Source organism: Sorex araneus, chromosome 10 (assembly GCF_027595985.1).
Source record: "Sorex araneus isolate mSorAra2 chromosome 10, mSorAra2.pri, whole genome shotgun sequence".
NCBI lineage: Eukaryota > Metazoa > Chordata > Mammalia > Eulipotyphla > Soricidae > Sorex > Sorex araneus.
Genome location: NC_073311.1, coordinates 12,951,189 through 12,967,545, shown reverse-complemented (window position 1 = coordinate 12,967,545; position 16,357 = coordinate 12,951,189). Strand labels below are relative to the sequence as shown.

Genomic DNA, 16,357 nt, shown 5'->3' with positions numbered 1-16,357 from the left:
TTAAGACCTTATAATTCCAGTTAATCTAAGATTGTATTTTCTCATAGGCTAATACCTAAAATGTCCACTTAAAAAGTAAGCCACATGAGAATACTGGTTCACATCACTGCCATAGAAATACAGCCACTTACTAAACCAAATGTCAGCGTAAAGTATTTGTAACTTATGTCTTCTTTTAATTTTATTGATTGATTGATGGTTCTTAAACCCCACGAAGCAGTGCTCAGGGCTTGCTTCTGGATTGTGTGCTCAAAGATCACTCTTTAATGGTATTTGGGGGAACACATGGAGGGTCAGAAATCAGACTCAGCAAAGCAAGAGTCTTACCACTGTACTATTTCTCAAGTCCTGTGGCTTCTATTAAAACAAGTAAGTATCATCATATAGATTTTCTAATGAAAACAACTGAACATTTCTTACCTTTGTATAACCTAAACAATCAATACAATCATTTAGACAAACCAAGAAATCACTATATAAATATCATAAAGAAATTGTTTTAAACCTATATCATATTCCATTACTTTAAATTAATTACGTTTTCCAATTCGGAAGTTAAACCTTGGGTATGACTTTAAAAATCTGAAAGGTATTATAGCCACCATTCTTCACAAAATAATCTTAAGTGTAATTTTTCTAAATTGTATATCTCTTTCTATTGTGTTGAACCATGGGCTAAACTTTTTAATAAAGGGTAGCTTTAAAATGATATGACAATTCCATCGTAAAAGTTACACAAAAAATAACAGATTTCATATTAAAACAAAAGTAAAAATATTTTACTTTGTAATATGTAAAGAAATGTTAAACATTAATATTCCTTCAACAAGTAGTACAAACATCTGTAGATAATCAACCATTTTTTAATTTGTAAACGTTTTCTTAAAGTATTTTCTTTTTTGATTTTTGGGCAACACTAAACAGTGCTCAGAGCTTGCTCCTGGTTCTGTGCTCAGAGATAACTCCGGGTGGGGCACAGCAAATCACAGGTGATGCTATGTATCGAAAGCAAATTGGTTGCATGTAAAGCAAACATGTGACGTGCTATACTATTTCTATCGCCAAATGTAAAAAATTTTCAAAAAGTATTCCATTAATCGACAAGCAATTAGTAATTTTACTAATTATGTATCAAGTAATATTGCATTCCATAGCAAGAAGATGGAGACAAATTTAAGGAGAAAAAATATGTAGAAAGAAACTAACAATTAAGTTTCTTCCTTTAGTAAATTTTTACTTAAAGGGTAAAAGTGATATGACAAACTATCCTGATTCCTACCAAAACACTGTTTTTTTGTTATCCTGGCAAAGAGAATAATACAAATAACTGGCTTTTCTCTGAAGCTGGTCTATAATGTACAATGTGAATTTGGCTCTTATTCAGTATTCCTATCCTATTAAAGATGAGAGGCTAACAGTCTGATACTAAGTGATAATAAAATCTTAATAATGGACAGTTAGAAAACTTTATAATTTCATTTAATAAAAATTTTGTGATAAACATTTATTGAATGCTTACTATGCACCAGGCACTGTGCTAATTGCTATAAAAGTATCATAATACTTTAAAGAAAATATTATATATATAAGAACATTGAACTATAAGCCAAAAATATAGACTGTAAACTTAGAACTGAGTTAAAGAGGAGACATTTGCTAAACAAAGAGAACGCTTCACAAACTATTAATGGTCTTACACGAATAAAATATCAAAAAACTTACTCAACTGACAGAAGAACTTTTTTGTTTAGCAAATTCTTCCTCAAAAATAGTTTAAAGGAACATAGACACAAAAGACGCAAAAGTAAACTTTAACTTGTCCTATATCTACACAATGAAATTTGAATCCCAAAAGCCTGCAATGTTTTTTTGCTGTGTGTAGGGAATATATGGAAAACAGAAAAGTATCTTTCCTTTTAAATCCTAAAATAAATGCACAAGTTATTTTTCTTTAAATAAAGTATCCCAAAATAAATACAAAATTCTTACTTTGTTGCCCGTATAAACTTGCCCCAAACTGAGACAGCTGACCTGATGTAGATGGTGATGCCAGCATCTAGAAACAAATTAATTATATTAGAGCATAAAGAAAGTATACATTGCATTTACACTTTACAACTCTGTACAATACATTAATGTGATTCAGACCTACATTTCTCAGAAAACCACAAAACATTACATAACCAATTTCATGTTTCTTAAGAAAATAAAAACTGTATAAAATCAAACTGTGCTGGCATAATAAATTTTTAATGACAACAAAAGAATTCCCAAGTTATTCTAAATGAAACCAGAGTAGAATCATGTTTTCACCTAAGGAAAAAATAGGCTAAAGAAACCATGAAGACATACAGTATCACAAAGTCTCTAAAGTTAGTGCAATTACTTTATTCTTAATAAATTCATTTTTAAAAGGTGAAACTCAAATAGAAAAGTTTTTATTTTCTACAAACAGTTCCAGACCTTTATATACAAAAAAATTGGTACGTATCCAAGCAATAAAAAAGTCTCACATACATACAACTGTAAAATGGAGAGATAACACAAAATCAAAGGAGAAAAATTAATTTAGACATACACAGTATACAAGTGATATAAATTCAATGACATGCGTGTACAATGCCTTTCAAATTTACTGCATCAACATCTTCCCTTTTTGCCAGTGCTAAGGATATCGAGCCCAAGGCTTGACAGATGCAAGGCATGTGGCTCTACCATTGATTAACACCCCTGATCGCAAGAGGCAACATCTTTTTACCTAATAGAACATAAATTCTTTGAAGGCATATTATATTCATGAAATGCTATGCCAGTTCAACTTTTCTTCATGGAGAATGTATCAGAATGTGGCAGCCTACACAAAAAAATAAACTATATAAATAAAAACATGTATATGTAAGTATAGGATAACATTGGGTTTGTCCTTTTAGCCTTGCCACAGAGAACTTTGTTTATCTTAAAGCAATGTCCTTTCTGTATGGACACAGGAAGACAGTAAATATTATGCTTTGTAATTTGGGAGTTGACTGACTCCAACAATATTTACTCCGGGGCATCTGCTTTTTCAACTCAGTTGCCCTTAGTTCCTAGCACCCCAAAAGCAGGGTCCCGATGAGGGACAGAATGGACCCAGGGCAAGCTGTGAGCTACCCTGGCATCGAAATGGGCCAGGCCAAAGCGCCACAATAGTCAACTATAAGTTGAGAGCATGGTCATAAACAAATCCTGTCATGATCCAAAAGTAATGACAAGACTAGGCCTTACTGGGGTTAGGAAGACTAACCTGGCCTGAGGACTGTGGTCTGGAATATATAGTGGATGTCCTCAGGAAGAACCAAGTCTGATATATCTTACTGTGCTCATACAGAATGACACTGCTAGAAATGTTAGAAGTAAATTTACTATAACCACTTACATGGATTACTAGCTGAGGAAGGAAGAAAGTGATACACCCTTGTTTGGATCCCACCCTTGAGCGGATCTCCTAGTAACCTGGAGTAATCTCTTTAGATGAGATTTTGTTAATCTCCTGGAGGAGTGGTCTTACCACTCTTTGTTGATTTGTTAATGTTCAACCCACCTTTGTGTCACCACCCTATGTGATTACTATAAACTAAGACTGTAGGAGAAAAGGGAGAAGACACAGAAGCGGAGGGAAGACACCGAAGCAAGGGAGAAGACACCAAAGCGAGAGAGTTCTGGGAGAGAGATCAGAAGAGACCAGAGGAGAGTCAATAGAGACAGAGACAGAGATAGAGAGACAGACGGAAGAGAGCACAGCATCACATACAGAAGCAGAGCATCCCAAGAAGAAGAGCCATCCCAACCCGATCCATACAGAGGCTCGAGAGCACCGAATTCGAGCAGCTCGAGAGAGCACCACCCCAAGAGCCCTCAAACAACACAACACACACATTATCACATCACTCCCTTCTGCTCGCGCATGTTTGTATTTTTTACATATAAGCACATTTGAATATTTCCATGTTAAATTAAACAACAATCAAAATCCATAATTAAACAAGTAAAAACTTGTGCATGTCCCCAAGAGGATTATGATCAGTAGAAAAGAATATTTTATATAGCTAATTATATTCTAAACCACAGTGTCACAATTCTCCAAAGTATGAAACATCACCAAAGGAATCTAATTTTAAGCAATGGTAAGGTAATGGAAGTACTTTACACAAAAATTTAATTTTTTAAATGCTGAAAGTTATTAAATTGAAAGTAAATCTTTCAATTTGAAAGTGGCTTCTGCCACTTTCCTATGAGAGCCTGTTTCCTTCCTGTAAGATTGGAAAAGCACTGCCTACAGAGTTGAAGGGAAGAGTAAATGACGTAAGATATGGCATCCAATATAAGTGTTTAATAAATGGTACTAGCAGTTCTCAGTACAGATCTTTCAGTAACAACAGCAATCAGATATTCAGCTTTGGATGTATTTATTAAACAGGGTCCTAAATGAACAAACATTTTGTGTAAGAAATTCTCAGCAGAGTGAGCAGGACTTAAATTCTTAGAGAAGGCAACTGATAGGAAAACATTAAATGTCACCTAACCTGTAAGTGTGAAACCAACAATGAGGTTACTATGCTCCCAGTCTAAAATCATTACAATTATATACTTCCTTATTTTCTAAATCTTAAATATGCACTACAGTCAAACAATAAAAATGAGGAAGCAACTAGAATAGTAATAGGATTTCTGATTTCCCCGACCAAAAAGAATTGCTTTTCCTTTAACATAATGTCAAGGAAATAAAAAAAATTACAAACCTCTAAAAATTTATCTTCTTTCCCAGATACATCTGACATTCATGACTTAGAAAGTTTGAAATGTTTTATGTTATGTTTAATTAAACCTAATAGGCAAATCTGATTTTGTCCACAATCCACAACACATTTAAATATGAAAGTATTCTATCTCCTTCATGCTTCCTAATAGTAGCCACCTTTCACAATACTCCCTCCAATAAATCCTATATCAATTACAAAACTTCTTTGAAGAAATATTCAAATCACTTTGGGAGACAGAGGGTACAGTGGGTAGGGCCAATTGCCTAGCATGAAGCTGACCTGGGTTCACGGACACCCTATTTAGCTCCCAGAGACCCACAAGGATCTTACTTAGCAGCAATCCCTGAGCAGTGCTGGGTAGAGCCCCACAAAAACCCCAAAATAAAGAAACTAAAGTCAGTTTGGTCAAAAGTTATTTTCTACAGAACAAATGACTTTAAACTGCAATAGTAGTTTACTAATTAAAATTCCCTGACCACAAAAGAAACTACAGAACAGAACAAATTTAAAATGTCCTTTTAAAATTTATTACATAAACACCTAAAAATATAATGGTGATTTTTAAAAAAACATTCTAAGTATGACTTGGACTACTATCATCTACTCAAAAATAAGATTGGAAAGAGTTCAAAATCTGAATAGAAGTTGCAAATACTTTAAAATAACAAACAGTAAATAATTTAAGAAGTCTTCACTTGGAAATACAGAAAAATATAAGATGATAACAGACTAAGGAAGAGAACCAAAGAAAAAGGGACAAGGGAGGGAGCAGGAGAAATATGAAACAGTCCGTAATTCACAGGACTTAGCAGTAACTTTTAAGTTGATATAGAGAACAAATTATGTTTAGAATATTTCAATCAATCTCAATTTTTTGGGAGAGAGACCCCCCCCCCCAGGTGGTGCTCAGAAAGCATGGGGGCCCTACCAGCAATTCTTTGTCAACTAGGCCGGCGGTTCGGCACACGGACCCTACACAGTGACACCATGGCAGGGAATATCCCAGGCCACCCCGCTGGTGCCGAGAGGTCGACTTGGTAGACACATGCCAGGCAAGTAACCTAACCCCTATGCTATCTTCAGGCCGAAAGCAATTTTAATTAAAATACTTTACCAAAAGAACAATTAAAATGTGGAATATATGTTGGGTTAATGTGATTCCTACTGAACATTAACACTCAAGTTCTTTTTCCAAAAGTATGCCAATAAATACCTATTACGTTGTATGAACTTTAGACCTAAAGCACAAATTTGTGAAATCAAATGATTCAAGGAATGATTATAAAACAAAATGTTAACATGCACTGCTTTTTTTTTTACAAAGTCTGTTTTATGATATGCACACAGTAGTTATTTTAATATTCCCTAACAGAAACTGGCTATCTCTTTCACACAAACTAGTATAATTAAAAACAAAAAATATTATTTTCTATGAATCTTTGTTATTACTAAAACTAAACATTTTATAACTGTTTTGAATTTAGGTATATAAAAATAATTTAATCACTTAAACCCTTTCATAAGTAGGTTTCTTAAATTTAAAAGGATTTAAATTACGAATTCGATTCTAATAAAATCTAACATATTTACTGCTACATTACCCAGTACTGCTACCACGTAAAACTTTTACACATTTATATGATTTCCTATTAAAAGTTTTAAAAATAATCCTGAGTTTTTAGCTGATTATATTACCTGCATATAATGTTAATCAATAAATTACATTCTCTCCCTTTCTTCAAAAAAGGGTTTTCTATTACTGAAAGTCTACTATAGACTGTGCACTCTTCATCACAGGTTCCTAGAGTTCCTAAACTGTCCAGTTCCAAAACTGGACAAGCAAAGTTTTTGCCCTTCTTAAATTTTACGGGATAATAAATGACCAATACATACTCTGATCTGAGGTAGAATGAGACACTATGTCTATTAAGATACAAGAAAGAATTAAGAAAGCTGGTGTAGTACTGACTTATGTATGATGCTTTTCTGGACATGGGGGGGGAGGTGGTGCACAAGAAAAGGCATCAGTCTGCAATGCTCTTAGCCTTCCTGACACCCAAAAATCGCCACTGTGCCTCTTGCCAAATTCAAACAACCCAGGTCCAAGTTTTCCAAGAAATAAATGGCCAAAAGTTAGGTTATATGGGAAACATGCCAACAAACCACCTCTGGGCTCAGCCATATAAGCTGATTTATCGGCCTTGCTCCAGATACCCATGAATAAATCTCAAGAGATCAAAAGCTGCAGTTAACCTTGGAACTGCACAAAGCTGAACAGACTGAGGCAGATCTGAGTGGGGCAAGGCTGCCTGGTACTTGCCCAAACAGAGCCCCCCACAGCCACTTGCTCCCACAATCCAAAATCACCACCATGCCCCTGACCAAACTCCTGTCTAGGATGAACCTCACTGAGATATTAATCTGCTGAAAACTTGGGTATTCAGGTTTTGTGACTGAAATCTCCAAGCTTACTCAGGGGTTGGGGTTACCTACCCCCACTTTCCTGTACCTCTGAAAGGCCCATCAGTCTCCTAGCTAAAAAGAGCTACTACAGATATACCTTCCTGATAAAAGTACTGAGTGCATGATTCATGAACAAACACGATAACCTTTTAGCACCTGTACTGTAAACCATAATGAAGAGAAGAGAAGAGAAGAGAAGAGAAGAGAAGAGAAGAGAAGAGAAGAGAAGAGAAGAGAAGAGAAGAGAAGAGAAGAGAAGAGAAGAGAAGAGAAGAGAAGAGAAGAGAAGAGAAGAGAAGAGAAGAGAAGGAGAGAGAAGAGAAGAAGAGAGAAGAGAAGAAGAGAAGAGCAGAGCATAATACAGAGGTAGGCGGAGGGGGGGAGGGAGGGTTACAGGGGGTGGTGGGAGGAAAACTGGGGACACTGATGGTGCGAAATGTACACTAGTAGGGGGGATGGGTGCTGGAACATTGTATGACTGAAACCCAATCATGAACAGCTTTGTAATGGTCTATCTCACAGTGACTCCATTTAAGAAAAAAAGTTATTGTTTGCCAAAATAAGGAAGTAGCCCATTCTTACTAGTTTTTGGAAGTTTGAAAGCAAGGAATAGGTATGGCACTTATGTCTTTACATCATGTCTTTACAGCTTGAATTAAAATGAGAGAAAAGAAGTATCTACAAGATTGTGCTTCTAAAATTATTACACTTAAGAAGTATCATACAAATACACATCAGTAAGACAACAAATTGTATTAGCAATCAAAATAAAAGTACTTTTGGAGGTGGGGACAACCAGTGGTACTCAGGGGCCATAACTAATACTGCCTGAGGGACTAATGTGGTGCTGGGGTTTTGAACCTGAGTCAGCAGGATGCAAGGAGTAACCACTGTGCATTGCCAAGTGTGACATCCCCTCCACCCCCCCAAAAAAGTGTGTGTGCTTAAAAAAATTAAATAAAGGGGCTGGAGTGATAGCACAGCGGGTAGGGTGTTTGCCTTGCATGCGTAGGCCGACCCGGGTTTGATTCCCAGCATCCCATATGGTCACCCGAGCACTGCCAGGGGTAGTTCCTGAGTGCAAAACCAGGAGCAACTCCTGAGCATTGCTGGACGTGACCCAAAAAGAAAAAAAAAAAATTAAAAGAAACCTCCAAGAGATGCTTATATTATACTAACTCCACGAAAAGCTGGTATTCCACATTTTAAATCTGTTTCACTTTAAGATCTCCTGTAAGAAATTAAAAATGTCTTTTTCTATGATTTAATCTTATAAAAACATTTAGGGGCTGGAGCAATAGCACAGTGGGTAGGGTGTTTGCCTTGCACACGGTCGACCCGGGTTCAGTTCCCAGCATCCCATATGGTCCCCTGAGCACCTCCAGGGGTAATTCCTGAGTGCAGAGCCAAGAGTGGCCCCTGTGCATTGCCAGGTGTGACCCAAAAAAGCCAAAAAAAGAAAAAAAATATGGTGTTGGGGATCAAACAATGTAGGCCACATTCAAGCAACTTAACTATACTATCTCCCCAACTTTGTTTTGTTTTTGAATGGATGGCTTCAAAATTCATTCAACCACAAGTTGGCTAGTTTGTCACAAATGAGAAAAAAAAAATTATTTTTTCACTTTTCCCAGAAAGAAAAATTATGAAATTTTCCTCTTCAAAAATTTTCATAAAGGGCAAAACAATCATTATTTACAGATGATATATATAACTGCTAAAAAAAATCCAAGAGAACCAAATGAAATAACTGTCATACTAATTATCTCCTATCAAAAGCAACATTTATGCATCATTTAGATCTTATCTTCTGGAAGTGTTGCATAGCTATAACACAACCTTTATAATACCAATAAAAATGAGTCCTATTATTATTATTATTATTCCTACTTTATGAATCCACAACACTGAGAAACTTGTCTAAAGTTATACTTCAAGTAGCTAAGCTATATATAAACCCAGAATCCACATTTCCCATGAACAAAAACAAAACTAAAAAAGGGACCAGAGTAACAGTACATCAAGTAGGGTGTTTGCCTTGCATGCAATCAACCAACTCAGGTTCAATGGTTCAATCTTCAGCACCTCATATGGTCATCTCCCCCACAGCCTCCGACCCCGACCCCCACCATGAGTGATCCCTGAGCTCAAAGACAGGAGTAAACTCTTAGCATTATGGGCTGTGCCTGGCCCCCATGCCAAAAATGGCAAAAAGAGTAAATGAGTAAAAAAATCACATATATGCCACCTCTAAAAGAAAATAAACATCACAATAAATGTCAAATAGTCAAATAATAATTATAAAGAATGTGAAAGACCTAATTAAGGTGTCGAATGCTCTTTATACTTAACTATTTAACTATCTTGTAGTTGTCAGAGAATTAGTAAGTATAATATACAGAATTAAAAAGTTTAGAGAGACCCAAGATATCAGACATTCGTATATATTAGTCATGAATGAATGGAGTTCAGCTCAGAAGTGGGTAATTTACTGCCCATAGGCCATATCCAGCACATTGCTCATACATTTATCCAAAGTATTATAAATACTAACATGTTATACTTAATTTTTGCCTCTTAACCCACAGAGCATACAACATTTATTATCTTGGGCCAGAGAGAAAGCACAAGGGCTACAGAATTTTACTATCATAAACAGCAATGTTTCTAGTTCAATCCATTAGCACTGTACACAAATCAGTTTCTCAATAAAGAAAAGGAAAATGACACCAAAAAATGTCATTCTCTCTCTCTCTCTCTCTCTCTCTCTCTCTCTCTCTCTCTCTCACACACACACACACACACACACACACACAGAGAAACCAACAACAAAATCCCAAACCACTACTAACCAGCTGCATGGAAAAGATGAATCACTCTGTACTTGTGTGAATTTAGTAAAGCTTCAATCATATATTAAAACAATAAGCTTCTCTGTCTATAGATAAAGGATAATTAAAGTTCACATAAGGGAAATAGTATTACAAAAGCAAGGAGTGCTGATGTAAGTGAAAACTGGTACAAACTTTCTAGCAAAGGGACTGGAGAGAGTATAGCACCGGTACACTCGGGGATTTCCTTGAATACACCCAACCCAGATCCAATCCTGAGCACCACATATGGTCCCCTAGTTTGGCCAGGAGTAATCCCTGAGCAGAGAGTCAGGAGTAAGCCCTGAGTATATAAAATATGGCCCTCAAAAATAATTCTGCCAGGAACATATCACTATATACCAGAGATTACAATATAATCATAGCTAAAAAACTTGAGAATAAAATAAAAATTTTAGGGAAGGAGAAGCTAGAGAATATAAGGTGCTTGTCATAAGATAAGCCCTGTTTCCCTTGCTCCCTCCAACACACACACACACACACACACACACACACACACACACACACACACACACACAGAGAGAGAGAGAACACACGCACGCACGCCCCCCCGCCACGCACACCAGGAATAACCCCTGAGCACAAAGTCAGAAATAGGTAATGAGCAGAGCAAGGTATGAACCAGAACAAAAACAAACACAACAAAAGATAAAGTGTATAACAAAATTATATACTTTTCTTCTCTTTCCACTTGTATTTTCTAAAATTTTTGAAAAACTGCATTCTTTTTTAATTAAAAAGAGTAACAGCAACAGCAGAACTTTCTAGTGGTTATTTATATTTTCATTTCCTTTCTACAGATTGTAGAAACTAAAGCTTGGACAAGTTCTTCCTAGCAGATAAAGTCAATATCAAAATAAGTTATCTGTACAACTTTAGAGTCCAAATTCTTAATATCTACTTTTATCATTTTCTTTTTTTTTTTATTTGCGTCACACCTGGCGATGCACAGGGGTTACTCCTAGCTCTGCACTAAGGAATCACTCCTGGCGGTGCTCAGGGGACCATATGGGATGCTGGGAACTGAACCCGAGTCGGCCGAGTGCAAGGCAAACGCCCTACCTGCTGTGCTATTGCTCAAGCCCCTTTATTATTTTCTTAATGAATTTAAGTTTAGAAGTTAACCATTGTTAAATATGATAAACTGAAATGGCAACCAGTAAGTTTGTGCATGTGTTTTGGTAATAATTCTGACTAAAATATTAACATAATAACATTTTTCTCTATAGATGACAGGAATCCTACCACTCGCTGTACACTCTTTTTTTTGGGGGGGTCATAGTCAGCAATGCACAGGGGTTCCTTCTGGCTCTGCACTCAGGAATTACCCCGATGGTGCTCAGGGGACCATATGGGATGCTGGGAATTGAACCCTGGTCAGCTGCGTGCAAGGCAAACGCCCTACCCACTGTGCTATTGCTCCAGCCCCTCTCTGTTCATTCTTAATTTCAGGTTTTCTATTGCTATAATCAGAATGTTTCTCATGAAGAATATCCCACTACTATCCTTGCCATAAACTAAAATTGCTCTATATTCACTGTAATACACACAACAGATTAGTTTTTATTTATGCAGTGATGCTACCAAAAAACATCAAGATCAAATCTAAATTTCTGTAAAGAATGCAATTATATTTTGTATTAGACGTTAGAAAGGCAGTAAGATATTATTATTTCATGAGCTGCTGGATACTGAAAACCAATACACAAATTGACACAAGTCCTTAAAAGTGACAGTTGGTTGTTAAGATACTCTTAAAATGAAAACAAAGGGACTACCAGAACAAAGGGTTGAGTCTGAAAGGAGAAGAGAGAGGTGGGTGGAAGGAAGGAAAGAAGAAGACCAGGAAAGTGAAGAGATAGGTGAGAAGGACAAGGCAGAGAAGGGGAGGAGGAAAAGGTGAGGAAGGAAAGGGGGGGAGGGTGAAGAGAACCTGGAAGAGAAGACAGGAGGAAAGGGAGGGGAAGGGAAGAAAAGTTGAAAGGAAGAAAAGAGGAGGGGAGGGGATGTAGACAGGAGGGGAAAGAAAGGATCTAGTTAAAAAATAGGCTAAGCCCATTCGTTCAATTCTAGTTGATCAGTAAGAACTTCATTAGGTTAGTAAGAGTTCATAGTTACACATATTGGAAGATCAGAAACAGAAACTTGATAAAGCTCTGAAAGAGAAAAAAGGCAAGTGCAAAAACACAAGAATGCAAAACTGGTCTAACTATACCATCTACTGTATAATTTAAAGTGATTAGATTACTAAAATTTGAAGAACTGAATTTGTATAAAAATTTTTCATAAATTGTTAGATTTAGCCGTGTACTAAATTCTTTATTTCACACGGTATGATTAAACTACTGGCCTTCTAGAGCAGTAACTCATAATTCTATATCATCTACATTTGAGATACACTTCTTCTAAAAAATTTTCTCTCAGAGCATCCCTAGAGATGGTCTTCCTACCAGAAAGGATTATATAACAAAGATAAAATTTCATTTAAGCCTGCCCTATATCGCTACATTTATCAACTATTTTAACAATCTCCTTCTCACATTTTTAAAAAAAAAATCATGACTTAAAAGTAACACTGTTCACTCCATGTCTGAGTACTCGTCTCTCAATCTGAGAATCATAGGAGAGCCTCTGTCTCCCATTAGAATGGAAGCTCGCCACCATCTCTGTGTTCCAAACACCCGCACTGTGCCCGAAGCACGGCCAGGCAACAAAGACGGCACTCCTTCCCACTGCTTCAGAACCCGCGAGGCCAGGCACACACTGCTGAGTAAAGACAAGGCAACTGGTAAACTTACATCTTTCTCTGACCGATGAGGAAACATAGAAGACTGGCTGTAGTACATGTTTTCGTCATGGTAGTCACTGTCGACCCCCTCTACAAACTTCTTTCTTGAAGCACCAAACATGCTGTTTGTCACCTAAACAAAAATATTACTTTTATCAAGTGGAATATTCTGGAAAATGTCACCCTTACTCCAATGTGAAATAGAAAAAGAGAACTATGATTCAGATCAACTATGTGCTACTGGAACACACAAGACAGTTTATACAAGAGTACTAAAATGCGTATTTCCAAATATTGAAAGAAAAACTCAAAGTTGCTTAATTTATGTGGTAATTCTACTAACTTTTAAAGAACTTTGTTTTTTTTTTTTTTTGGCTTTTGGTTCACACTCAGCGATGTTCAGGGGTTACTCCCGGCTCTGCACTCAGGAATTACTCCTGGCAGTGCTCAGGGGACCATATGGGATCCTGGGGATCGAACCCAGGTCAGCTGTGTGCAAGGCAAACACCCTTCGTGCAGTACTATCGCTATGGCCCCCTAAAGAACTTTTAAAGAACTAAGTATCAACTATTTTTGAAAAATAGCAGTCCTTCTTTTTCCTTTGGGGCTGGGGTGGGTGGGTGGAGGTGTGGTTGGGTCACACCTGGTAATGCTCAGAGGTTACTCCTGGCTCTGCACTTGGAAATTACTCCTGGTGGGGGATTGGGGGACCATATGGGATGTTGGGGATTGAACCCAGCATTGAAACTGCATACAAGGCAAGCACCTGTCTCACTGTACTCTCTCTGGCCTGAAAAATAGGAGTCTTATATAAAATTTTCTAAAACAAAGACTTTAAGTTTGGGCTTAATTACTTAACATTTTCACATGTATCTTCATCAATAACTTTGTCATGATTAATTCGGCTTTTTTTTTTTTTTTGGCTTTTGGAGTCACACCCAGCAATGCATAGGGGTTCCTCCAGGCTCTGCACTCAGGAATCACTTTTGGCAGTGCTTGGGGGACCATATGGGATGCCGGGGATTGAACCCATGTCAGCTGCATGCAAGGCAAATACTCTACCTGCTGTGCTATTGCTCCAGCCCCAGACATGATTAATTTTTAAGCTACCTGTATTCCACTGCATATTTAGATTTAGATTAGATTTCATTTATAATCTAAGTTTATTTTTTTGGACTAAATTTCTGTTACTGTTTTAGGGACACACCCAATGGTCAGGGGACCAAGTAGTGTCGGGGATCAAACCTGAGCCTCCTGCATGCAAAGAATGCACTGCTGAGCTATTCCTCCAGCCACACACCAACATGTTTCTCAAGCCAGAATACACTCATATCACTCACTGCTGTACATATACCCAGCACTGTATACGGCTCAGTCCTAGTTTTATGCTCAGGGATCATTCCTTGCCGTGATATGTGACGCTAGGAATCAAGCTGAGGTCTGCCACATGTAAGGCCAGTGCTTTAACCTCTGGTAATTATCATCTTTCCGGCTCTCATTTTTGCTTTTTATATGTGTTTTCATGTTAAACACCACAATTTTGAGCCCACACCAAAATTTTGAAATTATTAAACTTTTGTGTATGTTTTGTCTTCTCCCTAATAGTATTTGGGTAAGTACAATGTAAACAAAAATTTGTTGAGAGATTTGCGAAGACCTGAATACCTGGTAATCGTGTCTGTTCACATGAACAATTTGGGGAACGGGTATTTTCTTTGGTTATGAATAAAAATGAGTAACTTATTTTATCTTTTTCAAAATGAAGCAAAGGAACCAAAGAGATGGAGCAAATTCCAGATAGAGAAGGGACCACCAAGCAAAGGGTGCTAGGTGGCCCCGCTAGGGATCAGAGATGCGGGCTGAAAATAGACTATAAACTGAACGTGATGCCTACTTAATACCTCTATAGCAAACCACGACACCCAAAAGGAGAGAGAAAGCAAAAGGGAATGCCCTGCCACAGAAGAGAAGTGGGGTGGAGGGCACAGGGTAGGGGGTGGGGGGTGGGGGGAGAAATGCTGGGACCATTGGTGGTGGAAAATGGGCACAGGTAGAGGAATGGGTACTCGATCATTGTATGACTGAAACACAAGCATGAAAGTTTGTACGTCTGTAACTTTATCTCACGGTGATTCACTAATAAAAAATTAAAATCAAGGAGCATGGAAAAACTGGTGTCTGATTCCCATAGGTACTTCGTTAACTGAGCATCACTGAGTGTCCCCAAAACAAACAAATTAGAGAAATAAAACAAAAGTAAACACTAGTTACTGCTGTTTAAATGCAGAATAGTGAACTGATATGTTGCCCTTTTTTTTTCATTTAGTGAAGCAAAAACTTTTATTGAAAGAAATTTTTTTTGTATGTGAGGGGAGAAAAAGCGAATATGTGTTCAAGAGAAAACACGGGATTGAAAAGCAAGCAAGACATGTTGCAGACTTTAAACACCAAATCTGAAGTTCCAGTTTGCTCAAATCACACAGACATAAAATAATCAACTGTTTGATATCCTAAGTGTCTTACAAAAGTTGCAGGGAATTCAAAGGTTTGGCTATTCTTCCAGTTTAGACCTTTTTCTTTCTGACAAAAAGCTATTCAGTTAAATAATGAACAGTCTGAAGATGGTTTAGCCACTGTATGGTGTCTGTTTTGGCTTACTAACTCTTTAACATGAAACTGACACATTAACAATGTGAAACAGAGGTATTTTTCAAAGGTCTATATATTATATGCCTACCGTCTGTTGGCAGTGGAGTCCCTGATGAGTCCCATGTTTTTCTGTAAGGGGCCAGAGCAATAGTACAGCAGGTAAGGCACTTGCCTTCCACACGGCTGACAGGAATTCAACCCCCAGCACCCCATAAGGTTCCCTGAGACTGCCAGGAGGGATCTCTGAGTGCAAAGCCAGGAGTAAGCCCTGAGAATTGTCAGGTGTGTCCCCAAAAAAAACCTTTTCTATAATTCTGAATGTAGTTTTAGCACTGGAATCCTACAGCCTTGTCTCCAACTACATAGATGATTTCTAACAGGGAAAACAAACAAAAAAACAAACAAACAAAACTAAGCCAGTGAGCCCCCTTCTACTCCCACCCTGTGAGTCTTATCTCAAAAACATAAAGTGAAGGGAAAATCATTCTAGTCTGCAAATGAAGATTCTGTAAACCTGAGATGTTAGATTTGCTTTCCAAAAGTTAAGGATATTGGGTCTGATCCCCAGCACCGCACTGTTCACTGGGGGCAACCCCTGAGCACTGAGCAGAGGAGCTCAGTAGGTGTGGTCAAGCAAATTAAAACAAAAAAAGTTTCTGGGATCATGAAAAGTTTCTGGGTTTCTTGATCCCAGAGACTCAGAAACAAATCTCGGAACCCAGAGGCTTTTGACAGAAATCGCTCCTGATTTAATTATTAAAATTTCA

At 37.4% G+C, this 16,357-nt stretch overlaps 1 protein-coding gene across 7 annotated transcripts in view; it reads right to left on the bottom strand.

Moving 5' to 3' along the window:
- The window catches only part of CNOT2 (CCR4-NOT transcription complex subunit 2), a 113,768-nt gene that overhangs the window by 33,185 nt on the left and 64,226 nt on the right, over nucleotides 1-16,357 (bottom strand). For 5 of the 7 annotated variants that reach the window (XM_055117937.1, XM_055117943.1, XM_055117936.1 and 2 more), the window contains 2 exons: nucleotides 12,952-13,074; nucleotides 1,990-2,056 (listed from right to left, as the gene is read on the bottom strand). In XM_055117937.1, the coding sequence (XP_054973912.1) occupies nucleotides 1,990-2,056; nucleotides 12,952-13,074 (190 nt within the window). The remainder of the gene's footprint in view (nucleotides 1-1,989; nucleotides 2,057-12,951; nucleotides 13,075-16,357) is intronic. The other 2 variants (XM_055117940.1, XM_055117939.1) reach the window with 1 other exon arrangement.